Here is a 17,203-nt window from a genome sequence, read left to right as displayed (position 1 = left end):
CATATGTTGCTAGACTGAAGTCCCTAGTATTCTCGTTTGGCCACTATGGCGGCTAGGAGTTGCAGCCGCCATAGTGGGGAATTAGATATTTTAATTCCCCTTCAGAAGAATTTTATTCCCCCTACAAAATATAGATGAATCAAAACATCTGATTTCAAGGCATTTATTTTGGTATGTTTTCTACTTTTTTGAAGGAATGGCTATCTGCAGCAATAATGTGATAGGAAAAGCTTGTCACCATACGAATAAAGCTCCATAAAAATGACTGGGAGGCCTTTCACACTTCACAGTTTACAATGCTTTAATGTTAACTGTTAAGGCAGTATTCTTCAGAATCATGGGGCTTGTAATCTGATGAAGCACTAGAGTTTTCTGGCTGAGAATTCAAAATAGTCACTCTAAACTGCAAATCCCAGAATGCCAAAGGATAATAATGATCATAATAACCATCAAATTAATGATTAGATCAAATCTTACTGATTTAGAATTACAGTCTTACGTGCCAGAGATTTAAATTGGAATTAATAAATAGATATTTTTTAAAGACGAATCCATTTCCAATTGGAAAAAAAAAGTTGGCTGCTTTTGCTATTCAAGGAGAAAGAGGGATATAGAACTTCTGTCTTTCTTTGTATTTGAGAGTACACTTCTAAAACTCTCAGATATAAAGAAATGTGTCATTCACACTGGTATGTCCTTTAACCTTTCGAGTTCTTTGGATGCAGCGTGCATATGTGCAATGAATGGGCACTTGTGTTGCCTTACAAATAAATGTTCACAGCACATCCTGACAATCTCTGTCAATCATATGGGAGACAAACCTTTCCAAGATCCTGGGATTCTAAAAGAGCAAGGCCATGATATTACAAAATATAGCACCAAGACTAAAGTGTGATATTGAAATTCTCTAAAACTATCTGGACTTAACCAGATTTCTTCATGACATTTGTAAAAACTCAAGAGCTTGGAAAAATTATTTTTTGGTAGAAAGAGCAATTACAAAGCCTCAGTAAAGAACTGGAAATAAGCAGATCCAGTAAAGTGTGTAGATGACAACTTTTAATTGTCCATCATCTTTACATGTTATCTTATTTAGAATTACTATAGGACCTGTGGAGTGTGTTATTTTCCAAGTGGCAATGGTCACTGATAGTAATTGTTCCAGGCTATGGATTACATGCAAGAAGATTGTGATAAAATGTATAAAGAGCTGACTGAATTCACAGGCAGGATGGTAGAACTGTTTCTATACTCTACATTGTTTTAATGTATAGTAGTTTTTAATTGTCTTGTTTCCTCAGTTATTGGAGGAAGAAATTCGTTACAACAAACTAGTTATTTATAACTAGTTTGTTTCTGCTCTGGACCCCATATGATTGATTTTTCAGTGTATTTAAGATTACATACAGTGTATGTATGACATTTTGAATACACTAGCTATCCGTATAAATGGAGCCATTTAAAAATCCTGTTATGTAATTTAAATAACTATTTAGAAACCCCTGCTGGACTGTATTAAAATTTAAGTAGGTTTTGATAGTTACTTTCTCCCACAGGATCCTTTCCTTATAATAAGAGTATAATTTGCTTCTTAAGGCAACAAGTGACTTGGAGATGCTGGCTCCAGGTTTCTGTTTTAAATCTTGCTCACCTACACTGACGTATATGTATTTGGCTGCCATGTTGAAACCTGCTCAAACTTGATGGTTGTGTCATTCTTTTTGGTTACAGCCCTTTTGGATTAATTTGGGAATTCATACTGCTGCCATGTGTTCCCTTTTTCATGGATTGGGGAGAGTTATTTTCTAACTCAGCAGGAACTAAGTAGAAATAAAGGGCTACTTGGAAGTACAGCCAAGTTTGGCACTTTGATATGTTAAATTAACACGTATTCACCTTTTTGTATACTTAGAGAGGAAAAGGAGTGTTGCGGTATAAGATGCCAGACACTTTAGGCATTAACACCCACCAAGAACTTTTAAGATAGCAGCTGCATATGCTGGAGAGTTGATTGCACTTCTTTTTAAATAATTTGGATTAAAAAATATCCTTGGACTTCACGGAAAAATCAAATAAAAGTTAACAAAGCAAAAATGTCTATATGCAGCACAGTGGCACAAAGATGTGGCAACTAGACTTCTTCATCTCCTAGAGATATCTGATTATAAATTTTTGGCAGAAATTCTCTTTTTATTTCAACTGTTAATGGCAAAAAAATGTATGTTTGTGTAATTTTTGAATATTTAATGGGTTTAGTATTTGCTAACACAATCATTACGCTATTTGCTTTCAGCATGCTGCTCTTGAAAGAGCTTTGCAAAGCCCAGTATGTAAAATCAGTCCTCTTCACAAAGAGAAATCCAAGATGCATGTTTCAAAAGTATATCAGGAAATTAAAGCAGATTTGTTCAGATTCATTCTGAATATTTCCTAGCCACTTGGTGTTTTGTTATTACTTTTGTATAAAATAATAGTATCCAAAATAAACCACCAGTGATATGTGGGATGTTGTTGTATAAGCCTTCCCCCAATCAATTGTCCTCTAGCTATGTTGAACAACAGTGCTCATCATCCCTATCCAAAAATGGCTTAGGTTGAGATTTGTTGCAGTACAACATGACTAGAGGGCACTGGTCTGGGGAAGGATGGTTTATTTATATCTTTTTTCATCTTTTCTTTAACTTTTATTTTGTCTGTTTCTTAACTGAATTTTTTAAACTTGACCTTCTGTTTTTTTGTAAACTGAGATGCCATTTTAAGACTGTAGGCTTAATTAATTAATAGGAATTAATCCCTAATGAAATCCATGGGACTTACATTTGAGAAGTTTGAGAAGGGACTTACGTATTGGATTGACCAGGTCCTTGATTGTTTTTATCTCAGTTGTTTGTACTGTTTGAAAATTTTAAACAGCTTCTTTAAATTAGAAAATTTTGAGCATGCAAAGGGATCTTGTGGCACCTTTGGGACTGACTGAAAGAAAGAAGTTGGTAACATGAGCTTTGATAGACATTCCTCAGATGAATGTTTGGAATCTCAAATCTACAAAAGCTCATGCTACCAGCTTCTTTATTCGCTACAAGATCCCTTTGCATACTGATTTTTCAGACAAAACAGCTATTTGGTGAGGATGATATTTAACTTCTGTTACGTTTTTCAGATGCAGTGTTTACAAATGGCCAGAACGTAGACTATCTGTTTGTCGGAAACATAGTTTATACGGTAAGTTGTCATATACATGACAGCCAAGAAGTTCAGAGCCATTCATTTGGTAGCTCATAGTCACACAGGTCATACTTGGACATGACAATAAACCAAAATTTTAAAGAAGAGTTCTGGCTTATTTTGAATAAACCACATTCTGGCCATGGTTATTGTGACCATTTCAACTAGCCACTTGGCTTGTCTCTCTCCCCCAATAAGCCAAAAAAATAAACCAAGCACAAACCATGGGCTATATCTCTGGCTTGTCAAAGTAGAGACAAGCCAGATTGCTAGATTCAGGTGTCATGATAAACAAACAAACTCAGAAGTAAGCCAGTATTGGCAAGAATTCTGGTTCACCATGACATGTGAAGCTAGCTAGTAATTTTACATAGCTGAACTTCCACATATCCTCTATCATTTTACAGATGAAAATGGGGAAATGTGGAGCCAGTCAACATCAGTGTGGTCAAGATGGCAAAAATTATTAATGACAAAGCTAGGTGAAGGTACAGCAGTTTTCTTTTGCTTGGGCCTGTTTTTATTTTTACATTACTTTTAATTAGTTACTTTCCAAGATCTGCTAGAAATGCCTTAATATTCTAAGTCTCAGAACTACTCATTAGGATTTGTAAGCAAGTAACCATGCCCGTTTCATTTACTTTTTCATTCCCAGTATAGCTTATCAAGTCTAGGCACCTTCGACAAGCCTTTCTTTGGGGTGAAACAGGCAAGCAAAATAAAGCAGTTTCAAGCCACTTTGAAGCTGGGGTATTTAGGCAGAATCATACAATCAGAAAGTTGGAAGAGACCACAAGGGCCATCCAGTCCAACCCCCTGCCATGCAAGAACTCATAATCAAAGCATCCCTGACAGATAGCCATCCAGCCTCTGTTTAAAGACCTCCAAAGAAGGAGACTCCATCACTCTCTGAGGGAGTGCTTTCCACTGTCAAACAGCTCTTACTGTCAGGAGGTTCCTCCTAATGTTGAGCTGGAATCTCTTTTCCTGTAGCTTTCATCCATTGTTCCAGGTCCTTTTCTCTGGAGCAGCAGAAAACAAGCTTGCTCCATCCTCAATATGGCATCCTTTCAAATATTTAAAGAAGGCTATCATATCACCTTTTCACCTTCCCTTCTCCAGGCTAAACATACCCAGCTCCCTAATTCGTTCCTCATAGGGCATGGTTTCCACAACCTTCACCATTTTAGTCGCCCTCCTTTGGATACGCTCCAGCTTCTCAACATCCCTTTTGAACTGTGGTGCCCAAAACTGGACATAGTCTCCTTAAGCCATGTGTCCCCCATCCTATATCTATGCAGTTCATTTTTTTAAATTTTTTTTTAATTTTTTGCTCTAAGTGCAGTACCTTACATTTCTCCATGTTGAATTTCATTTTGTTAGCTTTGGCCCAGCTTTCTAATCTATTAAGGTCATTTTGAACTTTGATGCTGCCCTCTGGGGTATTAGCCATTCAGCCTAATTTGGTATCATTTACAAACTTGATAAGCATGCCCCCCTATTCTTTCATCTAAGTCATTTATAAAGATGTTGAATAGCACTGGGACCAGGGCAGGACCCTGTGGCACCCCACTAGTCACTTCTCTCCAGGATGAAGAGGAGTCATTGTTGAGCACCCTTTAGGTTTGGCCAGTCAACTAATTACTAATCCATGTAACAGTTGCCTTGTCTAACCCACATTTTACAAGCTTGTTTGCAAGAATGTCATATGGGACCTTGTCAAAGGCCTTACTGAAATAAGATATGCAATATCCACAGATGACACATGCCTGCAAAGCAAGTGTTTTTAACTGTTCTAACATAATTGAATTGGTTGCTTCATGTTTTTAACTTTTGGATGATATACTGCTTTAGCTATATTTTGATTTAACTTTTACTGTAAACTGAGAATAAGGTGAGATAATAAATAAATAAATAAATAAATACATGATAAATAACATTTCTTTTTTTCCTGCAGTATGTTGTAGTGACAGTGTGTCTGAAAGCTGGTTTAGAAACCACTGCATGGACAAAGGTAATTATTAGAATTTTTGAAATCCTACTTTTCACCTAATCCTATTTAATATCATTATTCAGCAAAGAAAAGGAAAGAATGTGGTTTGGAGCCGGTTTTTGCAGTCCTTATGCATTGTTTTAAAATGTATATTTTCAACATCATTGCTCTGACTACAAAAATTAATATGCATGCAAATAATATGGCTGAGCCATATAGTGTCTGCTTAAACTTTGACTATTCTAAAGCTTCTCTGTCTACCTGCCTTCTCTCTCACAACTGAAGGCACCCCAGTTACTGACAGTCTGGTATTTGACCTGTGCCAAAACAGAAAAAAAAAAAAATCAAGATGGCTAGTCAGTTTTTTTTAAAAGCTCCATAATGCTTTTAAGCTTGATCTTGTTTCTTTGTTTACTTTCATTCATAGATGTATTTTCTCTATAAAAGCAAGCAAGGCAGAGTTGCATTTCCTTCTAAGCTCACTCATAGCTGGCAAGTTTTATTGTTTCAGCTGGGGAAGACTCTGTGTAAGAGACCTCCTTCAAGTAGTGGAGAAACCTTGAAAGTGTGCAATTTGGTTAAACCCCATTTCCATCATCAAGTGGATTGGTTACATGTAGTTGCGTCCCAGGAGTGAGAAAGTCCTGTTGTTGAATGAGAGGATATGATAGGTGGAAATGAAAGGCTTGAATAAATAAATCAAGGTGGGGACACAGTAGCTGTTGCTCAACAAGGAGAAGGAAGTCTTCTGATTGTTTGCCTGTTATTTGACATGCAGAAAGGACTATTTGTTCTTATTGTGGCACAGTGCAGGCCTATTTCCTGCCATATTTTATGCTAGCTCATGTAATCTGGAAAAGACTAATGGTCATTCAGCAAAACTGAATTTTCAGAACTGAGAATTTATCATACTGTGCAAATTTAGATGGGGATAAGTTCAAGTGAATTCAGGAAGACTTGCTTCCAAGTAAATATTGATAGAGTTATACTGTGGAGATTTCCAAAATTAAATGCTGCCTGTGAAAAATTATGATTTCCATGTTATATGCTTGTCCAGTGTTATTGGATATGTTTCAGTTTGTGCAACCTGTGGATATGGACAGAATCCTTGGAGAGGTGAGAGCCACCAAATACATACTGGACTCATGCCCATCTTGGCTGTTGAAAGCAACCAGAGATGAACAGGCCAATTGAGTAAAGGGAATAGTGAATGTCTCACTACAGCAAAACAGATTTCTAGCTAATCTAAAAGAAACAACTACTGAAGAAATCTCCCCTAGATTCCACCAGATTGGAGAACTATTAGCCAATGTCAAATATCTCCTTTTTGGTGCATTTGATGGCCTCCAAGCTCCAGGAATTCCTGGATGAACGTGCATTATGGGTCTAATGCACATTTGGACACATATGTCCAAATTCTCTTTAGTTCTGTTGCACATCGGTCCTTTTGCCAGTTCTGTTGTCCCTCTACTAGATCAAACGTTGTGCATCTTTGCAATTTATTTCCCACAGACACAAGTCTACTTACAAGCACACAACACCCCAACAGGATTATGGTCCTCAACTAGTAAGGATAACAATCCTGTTTTTATTTTTGATATGACTCTTGTTGGAAAAGAAGTCTATCAGTGTGTCACTGTGCAAACTTGAATCGCCTGGAGTGACAGGAGCCTTTTCACACTATGCAGTTATAACTCTATGAATCCACTCTCTGCCATCATTCCATTCTGTGGATTCCTGGGATTTGTAAGTTTAGGAGGGAGATTTAGCATTCTTATCCAGAGTGTACTATTGGCTCCCGGGACTATAAACCCCAGGATTCCACAGAATGCAGCTTGTAGCAGTTAAAGTAGAATCATAGTGCTGTAATTATATATTAAGAAAGGGCCCCCTGTCCTTTAGTGCATTTAGAAGTGGATCTACCTCTGAATTGGGGCCTTTTCCTTTTTGGGCTTGATTGCATTGCTATGATATGTGACTGAACTGTTGTTACTGTATAGTTGTCAGGCATTTTGGAAAAACATGTACACCTCATGGATGGCCAGGAGGCAGAGTTAGGTGAGTTAGTGCATCCTGAGGGACAGAAGCTGGTAAAGTTAGCCATATTCTTAAGGCAGAAGTACTAATCAAATTATGCCACAAAGCATATTTTGCAAGCAAAGATACCTTGTTCTTTGACTCCATCATAGCACTCTTGGAGGAGAAAGTGCAGCAGCTGGAGTCCAGAGTAGCTACACTTCAGCATATTAGGGAACAAGAGGATTTCCTGGACACAATAGAACTAACGATCTTGGATGAGTACCACGCAGAGGAAAATGCTAGGGTGGAAGAGGTCACTTGCCAAACAGAGGAGGCAGACAGCTGGAGGAATGTCACAAAGAGAAGTAAGCCAAGAAGGAATTGTTTGGGGAGCTTGCAGCTAGAGAATCGATTCGAAGCTCTTTCCCTTATCAAGGAGGATGAAGAAGAGCAGCATGGACAGACTTCAGGGACAGAGCAGGGGAGCCTGAGAGTCCCACCCGAGGGAAAAGTCGCTGCTAAGCCTCGGAAGAGGCGTGTGGTCGTAGTGGGGGACTCCTTCCTCAGGGGTACAGAAGCAGTGATTTGTAGGCCTGACAAGATGTCTCGAGAGGTGTGTTGTCTTCCAGGTGCAAAGATCCGGGATGTGACAGAGAGGCTGACAAGACTGGTCAAGCCTACTGACAAATACCCCTTCCTTTTGGTCCACGTGAGAACTAATGATACTGCAAGACACAGCATTCAGAACATCAAAAGGGATTACGAGGTGCTTGGTAGGAAGCTGAAAGGAATGGATGTACAGGTTGTCATCTCGTCTCTTCTGCCAGTTGAAGGGCATGGTCCAGGAAGGGAGAGGAAAATAGCGGATGTGAACAACTGGCTCCGCAGATGGTGCCGCCGAGAAGGATTTGGATTCTTCGATCATGGGCTGCGGTTCCACGAGGAGGGACTTCTTGCAACGGATGGGTTGCATCTCACGCCAGTTGGAAGAAATGTCTTTGCCAACAGCCTCAAGATCTTGATCAGGAGAGCTTTAAACTGAGTTCCGAGGGGAAGGGAAACAATATTAAGGAAGGCGAAAGGGATGGCGAAAATAGTCAAACTGACATAGAAGAAACAAGGCAAACAGTGCAAGGACCCAACAGTGGGAGGCAAAAAAACTTGCACAGGCAGCAAGTAAAAGGGAACCATGGTCTGCGATGTCTCTACACTAATGCACAGAGCATGGGAAATAAGCAAGATGAGCTCGAACTCCTAGTACAACAAAGCAAATATGATATAATAGGCATCACTGAAACCTGGTGGGATGAGTCTCATGATTGGAATGTGGAAATAGAGGGGTATAACCTTATTAAGAGAAATAGGCCAAACAGGAAAGGAGGAGGAATAGCACTATATGTCAGAGATATTTACACCAGTGAAGAGATCCTGGACATCAATCATGGAAGCCAGGTGGAGAGCATCTGGATAAGAATCAAAGGGGAGAGAAACAACAAGGATGTTACGGTGGGAGTCTACTACAGACCCCCAAGTCAGACGGAGGAATTGGATGATATCTTTCTAGAACAGATGACCACACAGTCAGAAAAGAGAGATGTAGTAGTGATGGGCGACTTCAACTATCCTGATATTTGCTGGAAGTCAAACTCAGCAAAATCCTCAAGGCCTAGCAAATTCCTCACTTGCCTGGAAGACAGTTTCATGGTCCAAAAGGTGGAAGAGGCAACAAGGGGGTCAGCTATTTTAGATCTGATCCTAACCAACAAGGACGACTTGGTTAATGGGGTGCAAGTAGTGGGATCATTAGGTGGAAGTGACCATGTTCTCCTGGAGTTTGTAATACAGTGGAAAGGAGAAGCCAGGCATAGTCAGACACGCATCCTAGACTTTAGGAGAGCAGATTTCAGTAAACTTAGAGAAGTATTGAGAGCGATTCCATGGTCAGAAATACTAAAAAATAAAGGAGTTCAGGACGGATGGGAGTTTCTCAAAAGAGAGGTACTGAAGGCACAATTTCAAACAGTTTCAGTGAGAAAGAAAAACGGGAGGTGTCTCAAGAAACCAGGATGGATGACTAAGGAACTTTCAACTGAGCTAAGTTTGAAACGGAACATGTATAAGAAATGGAAAAAGGGGGAAATCACAAAAAAGGAATTCAAAGAAATAGCAGGCATGTGTAGGGGTAAAGTCAGAAAAGCTAAAGCACAGAACGAACTCAGGCTTGCTAGAGAGGTTAAGAACAATAAAAAGGGCTTTTTTGGATATGTCCGCAGCAAGAGGAAGAAGAAGGAAACGGTAGGGCCACTCCGTGGAGAAGATGGCAAAATGCTAACAGAAGACAGAGAAAAGACAGAATTACTCAACACCTTCTTTGCCTCAGTCTTCTCAGAAAAAGAAAAGGGTGCTCAACCTGAGGATAATGGAGCAGAGGACAGAATAGGGGAATTTCAGCACAGAATAAGTAAAGAGATAGTAGAGGAACACCTTATTAATCTAAATGAATTTAAGTCTCCGGGACCAGATGAACTCCATCCAAGGGTATTAAAAGAACTGGCAAATGTAATATCGGAGCCATTGGCAATAATCTTTGAAAACTCCTGGAATACAGGAGCGATCCCAGCAGACTGGCGGAGGGCAAACGTTGTCCCCATCTTCAAAAAGGGGAAAAAAGAGGATCCCAACAATTATCGTCCAGTTAGTCTGACATCAGTAGTAGGAAAGATTCTGGAGCAGATCATTAAACAGAGAGTCTGTGAACATCTAGAAGGCAATGCCATAATCACAAAAAGTCAACATGGGTTTCAGAGAAACAAGTCATGCCAGACAAACCTAATCTCTTTCTTTGATAAAATTACCAGCTTGGTAGATGAAGGGAATGCTGTGGATATAGTATATCTTGATTTCAGTAAGGCCTTTGACAAGGTTTCCCATGACATACTTGCAAACAAGCTGGTAAAATGTGGGCTAGACAAAGGAACTGTTACATGGATTTGTAATTGGTTGACCGGCCAAACCCAAAGGGTGCTCAACAATGGCTCCTTTTCATCCTGGAGAGAAGTGACCAGTGGGGTCCCACAGGGCTCTGTCCTGGGCCCAGTGCTATTCAACATCTTTATCAATGACCTGGATGACAGAATTGGGAGCATACTTATCAAATTTGCAGATGACACCAAATTAGGGGGAATAGCTAATACCCCAGAGGACAGGATCAAGATTCAAAATGACCTGAATAGACTAGAAAGCTGGGCCAAAGCTAACAAAATGAAATTCAACACGGAGAAATGTAAGGTATTGCACTTAGGGCGGAAAAATAAAATGCACAGATATAGGATGGGTGACACCTGGCTGAATGAAACTACGTGTGAAAGGGATCTAGGAGTCCAAGTAGACCACAAGTTGAACATGAGTGAACAGTGTGATGCGGCAGCTAAAAAGGCCAATGCTATTTTAGGCTGCATCAATAGAAGTATAGTGTCTAGATCAAGAGAAGTAATAGTGCCACTGTATTCTGCTCTGGTCAGGCCCCACCTAGAATATTGTGTCCAGTTCTGGGCGCCACAATTCAGAAAGGACATTGAGAAACTGGAGCGTGTCCAAAGGAGGGCGACAAAAATGGTGAAGGGTCTGGAAACCATGCCCTATGAGGAACGACTTAGGGAGCTGGGGATGTTTAGCCTGGAGAAAAGAAGGTTAAGAGGTGATATGATAGCCCTGTTTAAATATTTGAAAGGATGTCATATTGAGGAGGGAGCAAGCTTGTTTTCTGCTGCTCCAGAGAACAGGACCCGGAACAATGGATGCAAGCTACAGGAAAAGAGATTCCACCTGAACATTAGGAGGAACTTCCTGACAGTAAGGGCTGTTCGACAGTGGAATGCACTCCCTCGGAGGGTGATAGAGTCTCCTTCCTTGGAGGTCTTTAAACAGAGGCTGGATGGCCATCTGTCAGGGATGCTTTGATTTGGATTTCCTGCATGGCAGGGGGTTGGACTGGATGGCCCTAGTGGTCTCTTCCAGCTCTACGATTCTATGATTCTATGACTCAGAACATATGCAGTGGTGTATGCCAGTTCTGTGCTAGGCTAGATTTTGGAACCATATTTATATCTGAAGTCTAGCCCCATGTGATGGACAATCTGGTCAAGTAACAAAGATTTCCAGGAATCAACAGTGGGATTCCAGTCCCTAGTGGTCTCTTCCAACTCTATGATTCTATGATTCTATGATTCTTCTGTGGTTCATTCTGGGGTCATGGAAAATTTAATGCCTAAATAAATGCTAAGAATCTCTTTTTTGTGTGTGCATGTGTGCATGTATAAGTCTGTGAGGTGCTGGCTGGGACAAACCAACGTTGTTTCCTCGCAGAGGAAAAGGATTTAACAGGAGAGCAACTTAATCAGTCTTACTACTGGCTGTGTTTGACAGTGCTGAGTGAAACTGGCAAAAGCCTAGGTGGAAATAGAACAGAGGAAAGTAAAATAATACCTGAGAATCAAGACTGTGGCAATGAGAGCAGGGGGAGAGACTGTCTGCCTTGCATTGTGTCTTGATTGCTTGTTTCTTTTTCCTACAGTTCAGCCACTTAGCTGTTTGGGGAAGCATGCTGCTTTGGCTGGTCTTCTTTGGAGTTTATTCTACCATCTGGCCCATCATTCCTATTGCACCAGACATGCTTGGACAGGTCAGTCCTTTTGTTTGCATTAGCAAAGAGCTTTTTCCCCCCCACAGTGGCCAAGAAAGTTTTGAATCCAGTCTTTAAACACATGTATTTTAGTAAACTCTTGGATTTTGTTTTGGGTGTTGAGTCTAAGAAATGATCAGCTATGAGATAACCTCCACTTTGTGTGAAATATCCAACTGTGAAGTGGGAAAAGCCCTTGTGTACATTTCTTTTCTTTTGTTTTTATTTCAACTTGTTACATGAAGTCTAAATCTTGGTGCTTCAGTCTAATTCAAACTGGCCTTATCTTTTCACCAACCTGAGTGAAAAGTAACATGGTTACCTTCAATGCGGTATTCCAGGGTGAGCATTCCTGGGCTCAGAGGACCATACTGTGTGATTCCATGTTCCTTTTGGGAACTACATGGCCACCATTTTGGATGAACAGAAATGACTTTGCATTATTCCCAATCTTTGAGGGTGGAGGTTAGGATTGGGGGGGGGTGATTTGCTATTCTCGTGTCACTTGCCTCTCCAAAAAATATTAATTTGCATAATCTCCTGTAGAAGAAGTTTGGGAAGGTTGGGCAAAAAGGTTTGTGGAAGGAGGGGGGTGCCAAGAGTTTCGGAGTTTAATGGGGGGTGCCAGGGGCTGAATTAACTGACTACAGTTCATGTGCTCTTTGACTTTTCATGTGCTCCTGCCCTACTTCTCTATATTGGGTAATGTTCTCTGTGATCAGTATGAAACAAATATATACTGAACGTAATCGAATGGGCATTGTTTAGGTCTATTATACTCAATAGGTTAAATACATTTTAATTACTTAAATGAGTTTTGACTGATCAGTTAATTCGTTTAATTTGGAACTGACTGCAACAAGTAGTTCTCTGGAGGAAAAGAGCATACTGGGTGGGAAGTATTTGGCCTTTCACATGCTATTGGGTTGTAACAATTCTTGCCAGCATTGCCAGTAGTAAATGGTTGTGGGAGTTTTGGTTCAATGGGATCTGGAGTTCATTCCTGGTCCTGGCCCATTTATATAAATAAATATTTTTTTTAAAAAAATAATTCATATACTGTCAGACAAGAGAGAATGCTATTTTCTAAGAGAAGCATTCCCTCTTGTCTAATAGTAAACCTTTCTTCAAATGGTGCCTGCCTTCTACAATTTTTAGTAAAATCTAGGATGTTTTAAATTAATCAATATAAAAATGATGTTACATAATCAACTGGAGTCAACTAGGTCAATTAAAAATTTGTAATGGGTTAATTGAACTGATAATCAGTTGTAGCCATGGTAATCAGAGTACAAATTTTAACTCCCCAAATGGTAAAAAAGATAATAAGGAGTATAACCAGTGTCTTTCAATGTATCTGTTATATTTGAAATCGCCTTCAAAACTAAATTTTACCTGGCATGTGATCTGGAGCAGGAAGAGGATTCCTCAGCATAATCATTTTCAGATGTATGCATTTCTACTGGTTATGGATATATATCTGTGATCAGCATTCAGCTATATATTAATACTCTCCATATGAGATTTCCTAGTTGGTGGTATAATTTGCAAACTAAACAGTTTTTATGGCCATGTTGTATATCTCCCCTGATTAAATACCCATTTTCTTTCTATTCTTCTTCTCTAACTTGTGGAAAGAAAAGGAAATTATACCTGCAAAATAAATTACTGAGAGACCATAACCAAGAGAGAGCTGTGTATGTCACTAGTAGTTACACTTAGAATGTTGTGAGGTTTTGGATGTGTTCCTTTAACATATATTGAGTTCCAGGTGGTGAAATTTTCCCCTTCAGTGTCATGAATTCAACCCTTGGAGAATAGAGAAAAATAATGAGCCTGTCAAAACCACTCAAGAGCCCAATGGGAATGTGAAAAATAGGAGACTCCTGGGAACAAAAAAAAAAGGGGTTTAATAAATATGTGTCAAATACTATAGGGAGCAAACTCTAGTGAACAAAATCTGTCATTGCTGCATATTGAGACTAGTACAACCTCTACATCAAAAGAAGTGCACTATAAATTTATTATGTATTCAGACTGGTCATCATAATATAACCAGATCGAGAGACGTTTGCAATTTATAGGATTTCTCTGTTTTCCTCTCTCATAAGTATATTATTATCATTCTATTTTTTTTCTTAACAAAGAAGCAGAGAAGATTTGTGTTTCATTTACAGAAGTTAGCAAAATGGCAGAGCACATGTTTTGCTTGTAGAAGGCCTGTGTTCAATTGCTAGTCTCCGCAAAATGGGATTGGGAAAGACTCAGAGAACTGTTGGTGGCAAGTATAAACAATGCTGAGCAAAGTGGATCAATAGCCTGAGTCAGTATAAGGCAGTTTCCTGCATTAAGTGGTTGTTTCTTGAACATCCTATATAGATAATCTGGTGGACAACAAAAAGAAAAAGCAGCAGAATCTGGAAAAGCTACTTTCTTAGACTACAAGTCTCAGAATCTTCCAAAGACCTTACTGGTTAGTGCATTGGGGAAATTTAATTCCAAAAACTAGATTTTTCCAAGATCTGAAATGCAGCCAAAAAAAAAAAAAAGGGTGGGGAACCCCCAAGAATAATAGTTTTAGCAATGAAACTATGCATTTTATTTTTTAATGAAAAAAAAACTCATTGCCAAATAGGAGAAGAAAAGAACAGAGAGGCACCCTAGAAGCAAAAGCCTATATTTAAGAGTAATTCAAGTAATCTAGTAAACAAGTCTATTAAACCAATATAATCTAGTAAACCAAGAGAAAATCATCCACTATTCTCTTGTCATATCTGGTTGTGGTTTAATGAATATTTCATTGTATTGTCATATACTGTAGAGTGTAATTGAGGTTATAGGAAATTGCCATAGACAGTTTTATAAAGTGAGGGGAAAGAGTGACAGCTGACAGATCTTCCAGCATGAACATGACTGACAGAGACAAACCCAAATTCTTTAGGCAATGTCCATTGTACCCTTGGTATGCTTCACTGTGTCATTTGCATCACCAACTCTAATTCAGATTTCCAGGAATTAGGCTGAAATTTGATTAAGAGCATCATGTAGAACTATGAAATGTGTTTTTCAACCTCATAATACAATTGATATGTCAGCATTTTAAAGATAGTTTGACTCTATACCCACATTAGGAGCTCAGGTTATATAAAAGGCTAGGTGGATAGCTATATAGTTACTAAGGCTAGGTTACATAATTTTTTTAAGGAACTTAACTTTTAGGGCTTTGCTGAAAATTATGCAACTTAACAACAATCTTTTTGATAAATAGATCTCTTTCTCTGTTTTTATTGTGATAATGTTATTTTTTCCCCAGTCTGTTCAGTGCTGCTGTTTCCCTAGGCTTCTGATACTTTCTACTGCTTGGATATTTCACTTAAGCGATCTCAGCCAGTCAGGGGATCATGGAAAGTACATGATACGATGACAATACATATACCAATCTGATATGATTCAATGATTATATCAATAAAAACACTTTTATTTAAAAAAAACATATAATACTATTTGGTTAATGTGGAGATTAGAATATGAAAGGGATGGACATTTGTGAGATGATGATAGAATATAAAACCAGCAATGCTGGGCATATTCTGTGTCTACCAAATGGTCTTTAGACACACTGTACAGTGAGTGCTTCTATTTGAAATGAAATAGGCAGAAGGAAGATTTAAAATTCCTAGAAAGAGCAAACCTCCATTGCCTAAAAAGTACAGTCGGCCCTTCTTATACATGGATTCAAGCATCCACACATTGAAAATGTTCAAAAAAGTATAAATTTCAAATATCAAAACTTGATTTTCCATTTTTTATAAGGGACACCATTTTGCTATTGCATTATATTTAATGGGATTTGAGCATCCACGGACTTTGTTATCCACGGGGATCTTGGAACCAAACCAAACCCCAGCTTATAACAAGAGTCCACTGTACTTAAATATTGGGAAAATGATGAAGCTTAATGTTTAAGAATGTAAAATAACGCAAATTTTGAATTGCTGTTACAAAGATCAATTAATTTCAGGCAGTTGTGCCTGATACTGTTAATGTAATCTTAAAAATAAAATGCTTTCTCCTTGGGAAAAAGGAGGCACATTTCAAGAAACTAGAAGATCTTATAGAAAAAGCCCCATCTTCCATGGGATAAATCTAGGGTTTATCATACCTAGAATAAATCTTTTGAAGTCAAAGGATTTACATGTGACTAACAAGTCCCATTCAGTTCAGTGGATCTGCTGTCAGTAGAACTAACATTAAAATTTGCCCCGTATATTGCATATTTTTCCTCATTAGAATGAAACTGCTAGTTATGAATGTTGAACTGGTTATTGAACTTTTATTAGCCTGAACTGTAACCAAAGCAGAATAACTTTGTTTACAAGCAAACGTTGACTTGAACTGATCCACTCACTCCATGCTTCCTGTACAAGTAATGTTGGGGGTCCTAACCAGTCAGAAATCACGTAGTGAGCAGATTGTTCTCATAACACCACATAACTGATCTGCTTTGCTTATGTAGTGATAGCAATGAGGGAAGTTGTAGACAATTAAAAGTGACAGATAGTACCAACTTAATCATGACCAGGGATTAATGGCCATCTTAATCATGCTGGGATTTACAGTTCAGCAATATCTGGAGGGCCACTTGATTTCTTCTACTGATATAAATGAATAAGCAATCATTTCTTAAGAAGCAACAATAGTTGTCTCCAAAGTGGAACTTTTTTCAACAATGTAAAAAAAAAAATTGTGAAAATCTGTGAGTAATTTGAGTTGACCCTTAATTTTATTGCATTTAACTGGAAAAAATATCTGTGTCACAGTTGTGGTTAAACATCTGCTCCAACACAACATAGGTCCCAGAGCAAAGAATACAGTGTTGAATAGCGTTGGGTTTCTGCGTGAATATTTTGACAAAATGTTTTTCTACTTAAAGGGTGTTATTTAATACTCATTGGATTTCCCGAAACAAATGATGTCTTGAGATATAGCATTAATGCCTCACTGGAGCTAAGACAGTACTGCAGATTATTTTCATACAAACTGTAGCACCAACACTGTGCATGATTGAATTTGGTCATTAATGTAGCCCATGTATTCTTACATTGTGTTCCTATAGAAGTAATCAATTACAAAACAGATTAAGAGGACATTTATCATCTAAATGAGAGTAAAGAAGATACTTGGGAGAAAAAAGTTCAGCCCAGATATATGCTGTTATTCCAGCAATGTCAAGATTTAGCTCCAAGGACTGTAAAATGTCGATGAAGTGGAGTTTAAAATATCAG

At 38.6% G+C, this 17,203-nt stretch overlaps 1 protein-coding gene across 1 annotated transcript in view; it reads left to right on the top strand.

Annotated features, from left to right (window-relative positions):
* The window catches only part of ATP8A2 (ATPase phospholipid transporting 8A2), a 500,148-nt gene that overhangs the window by 363,413 nt on the left and 119,532 nt on the right, over positions 1-17,203 (top strand). Inside the window, exons 30-32 of the mRNA XM_042457059.1 lie at positions 3,161-3,222; positions 5,183-5,239; positions 11,811-11,918. Of these exons, the coding sequence (XP_042312993.1) occupies positions 3,161-3,222; positions 5,183-5,239; positions 11,811-11,918 (227 nt within the window). The remainder of the gene's footprint in view (positions 1-3,160; positions 3,223-5,182; positions 5,240-11,810; positions 11,919-17,203) is intronic.

The sequence above is a fragment of the Sceloporus undulatus genome, chromosome 3 (assembly GCF_019175285.1).
Source record: "Sceloporus undulatus isolate JIND9_A2432 ecotype Alabama chromosome 3, SceUnd_v1.1, whole genome shotgun sequence".
Classification (NCBI taxonomy): domain Eukaryota; kingdom Metazoa; phylum Chordata; class Lepidosauria; order Squamata; family Phrynosomatidae; genus Sceloporus; species Sceloporus undulatus.
The sequence above is the reverse complement of the archived record's forward strand: the minus strand, read 5'-3'. Positions and strand labels throughout refer to the sequence as shown.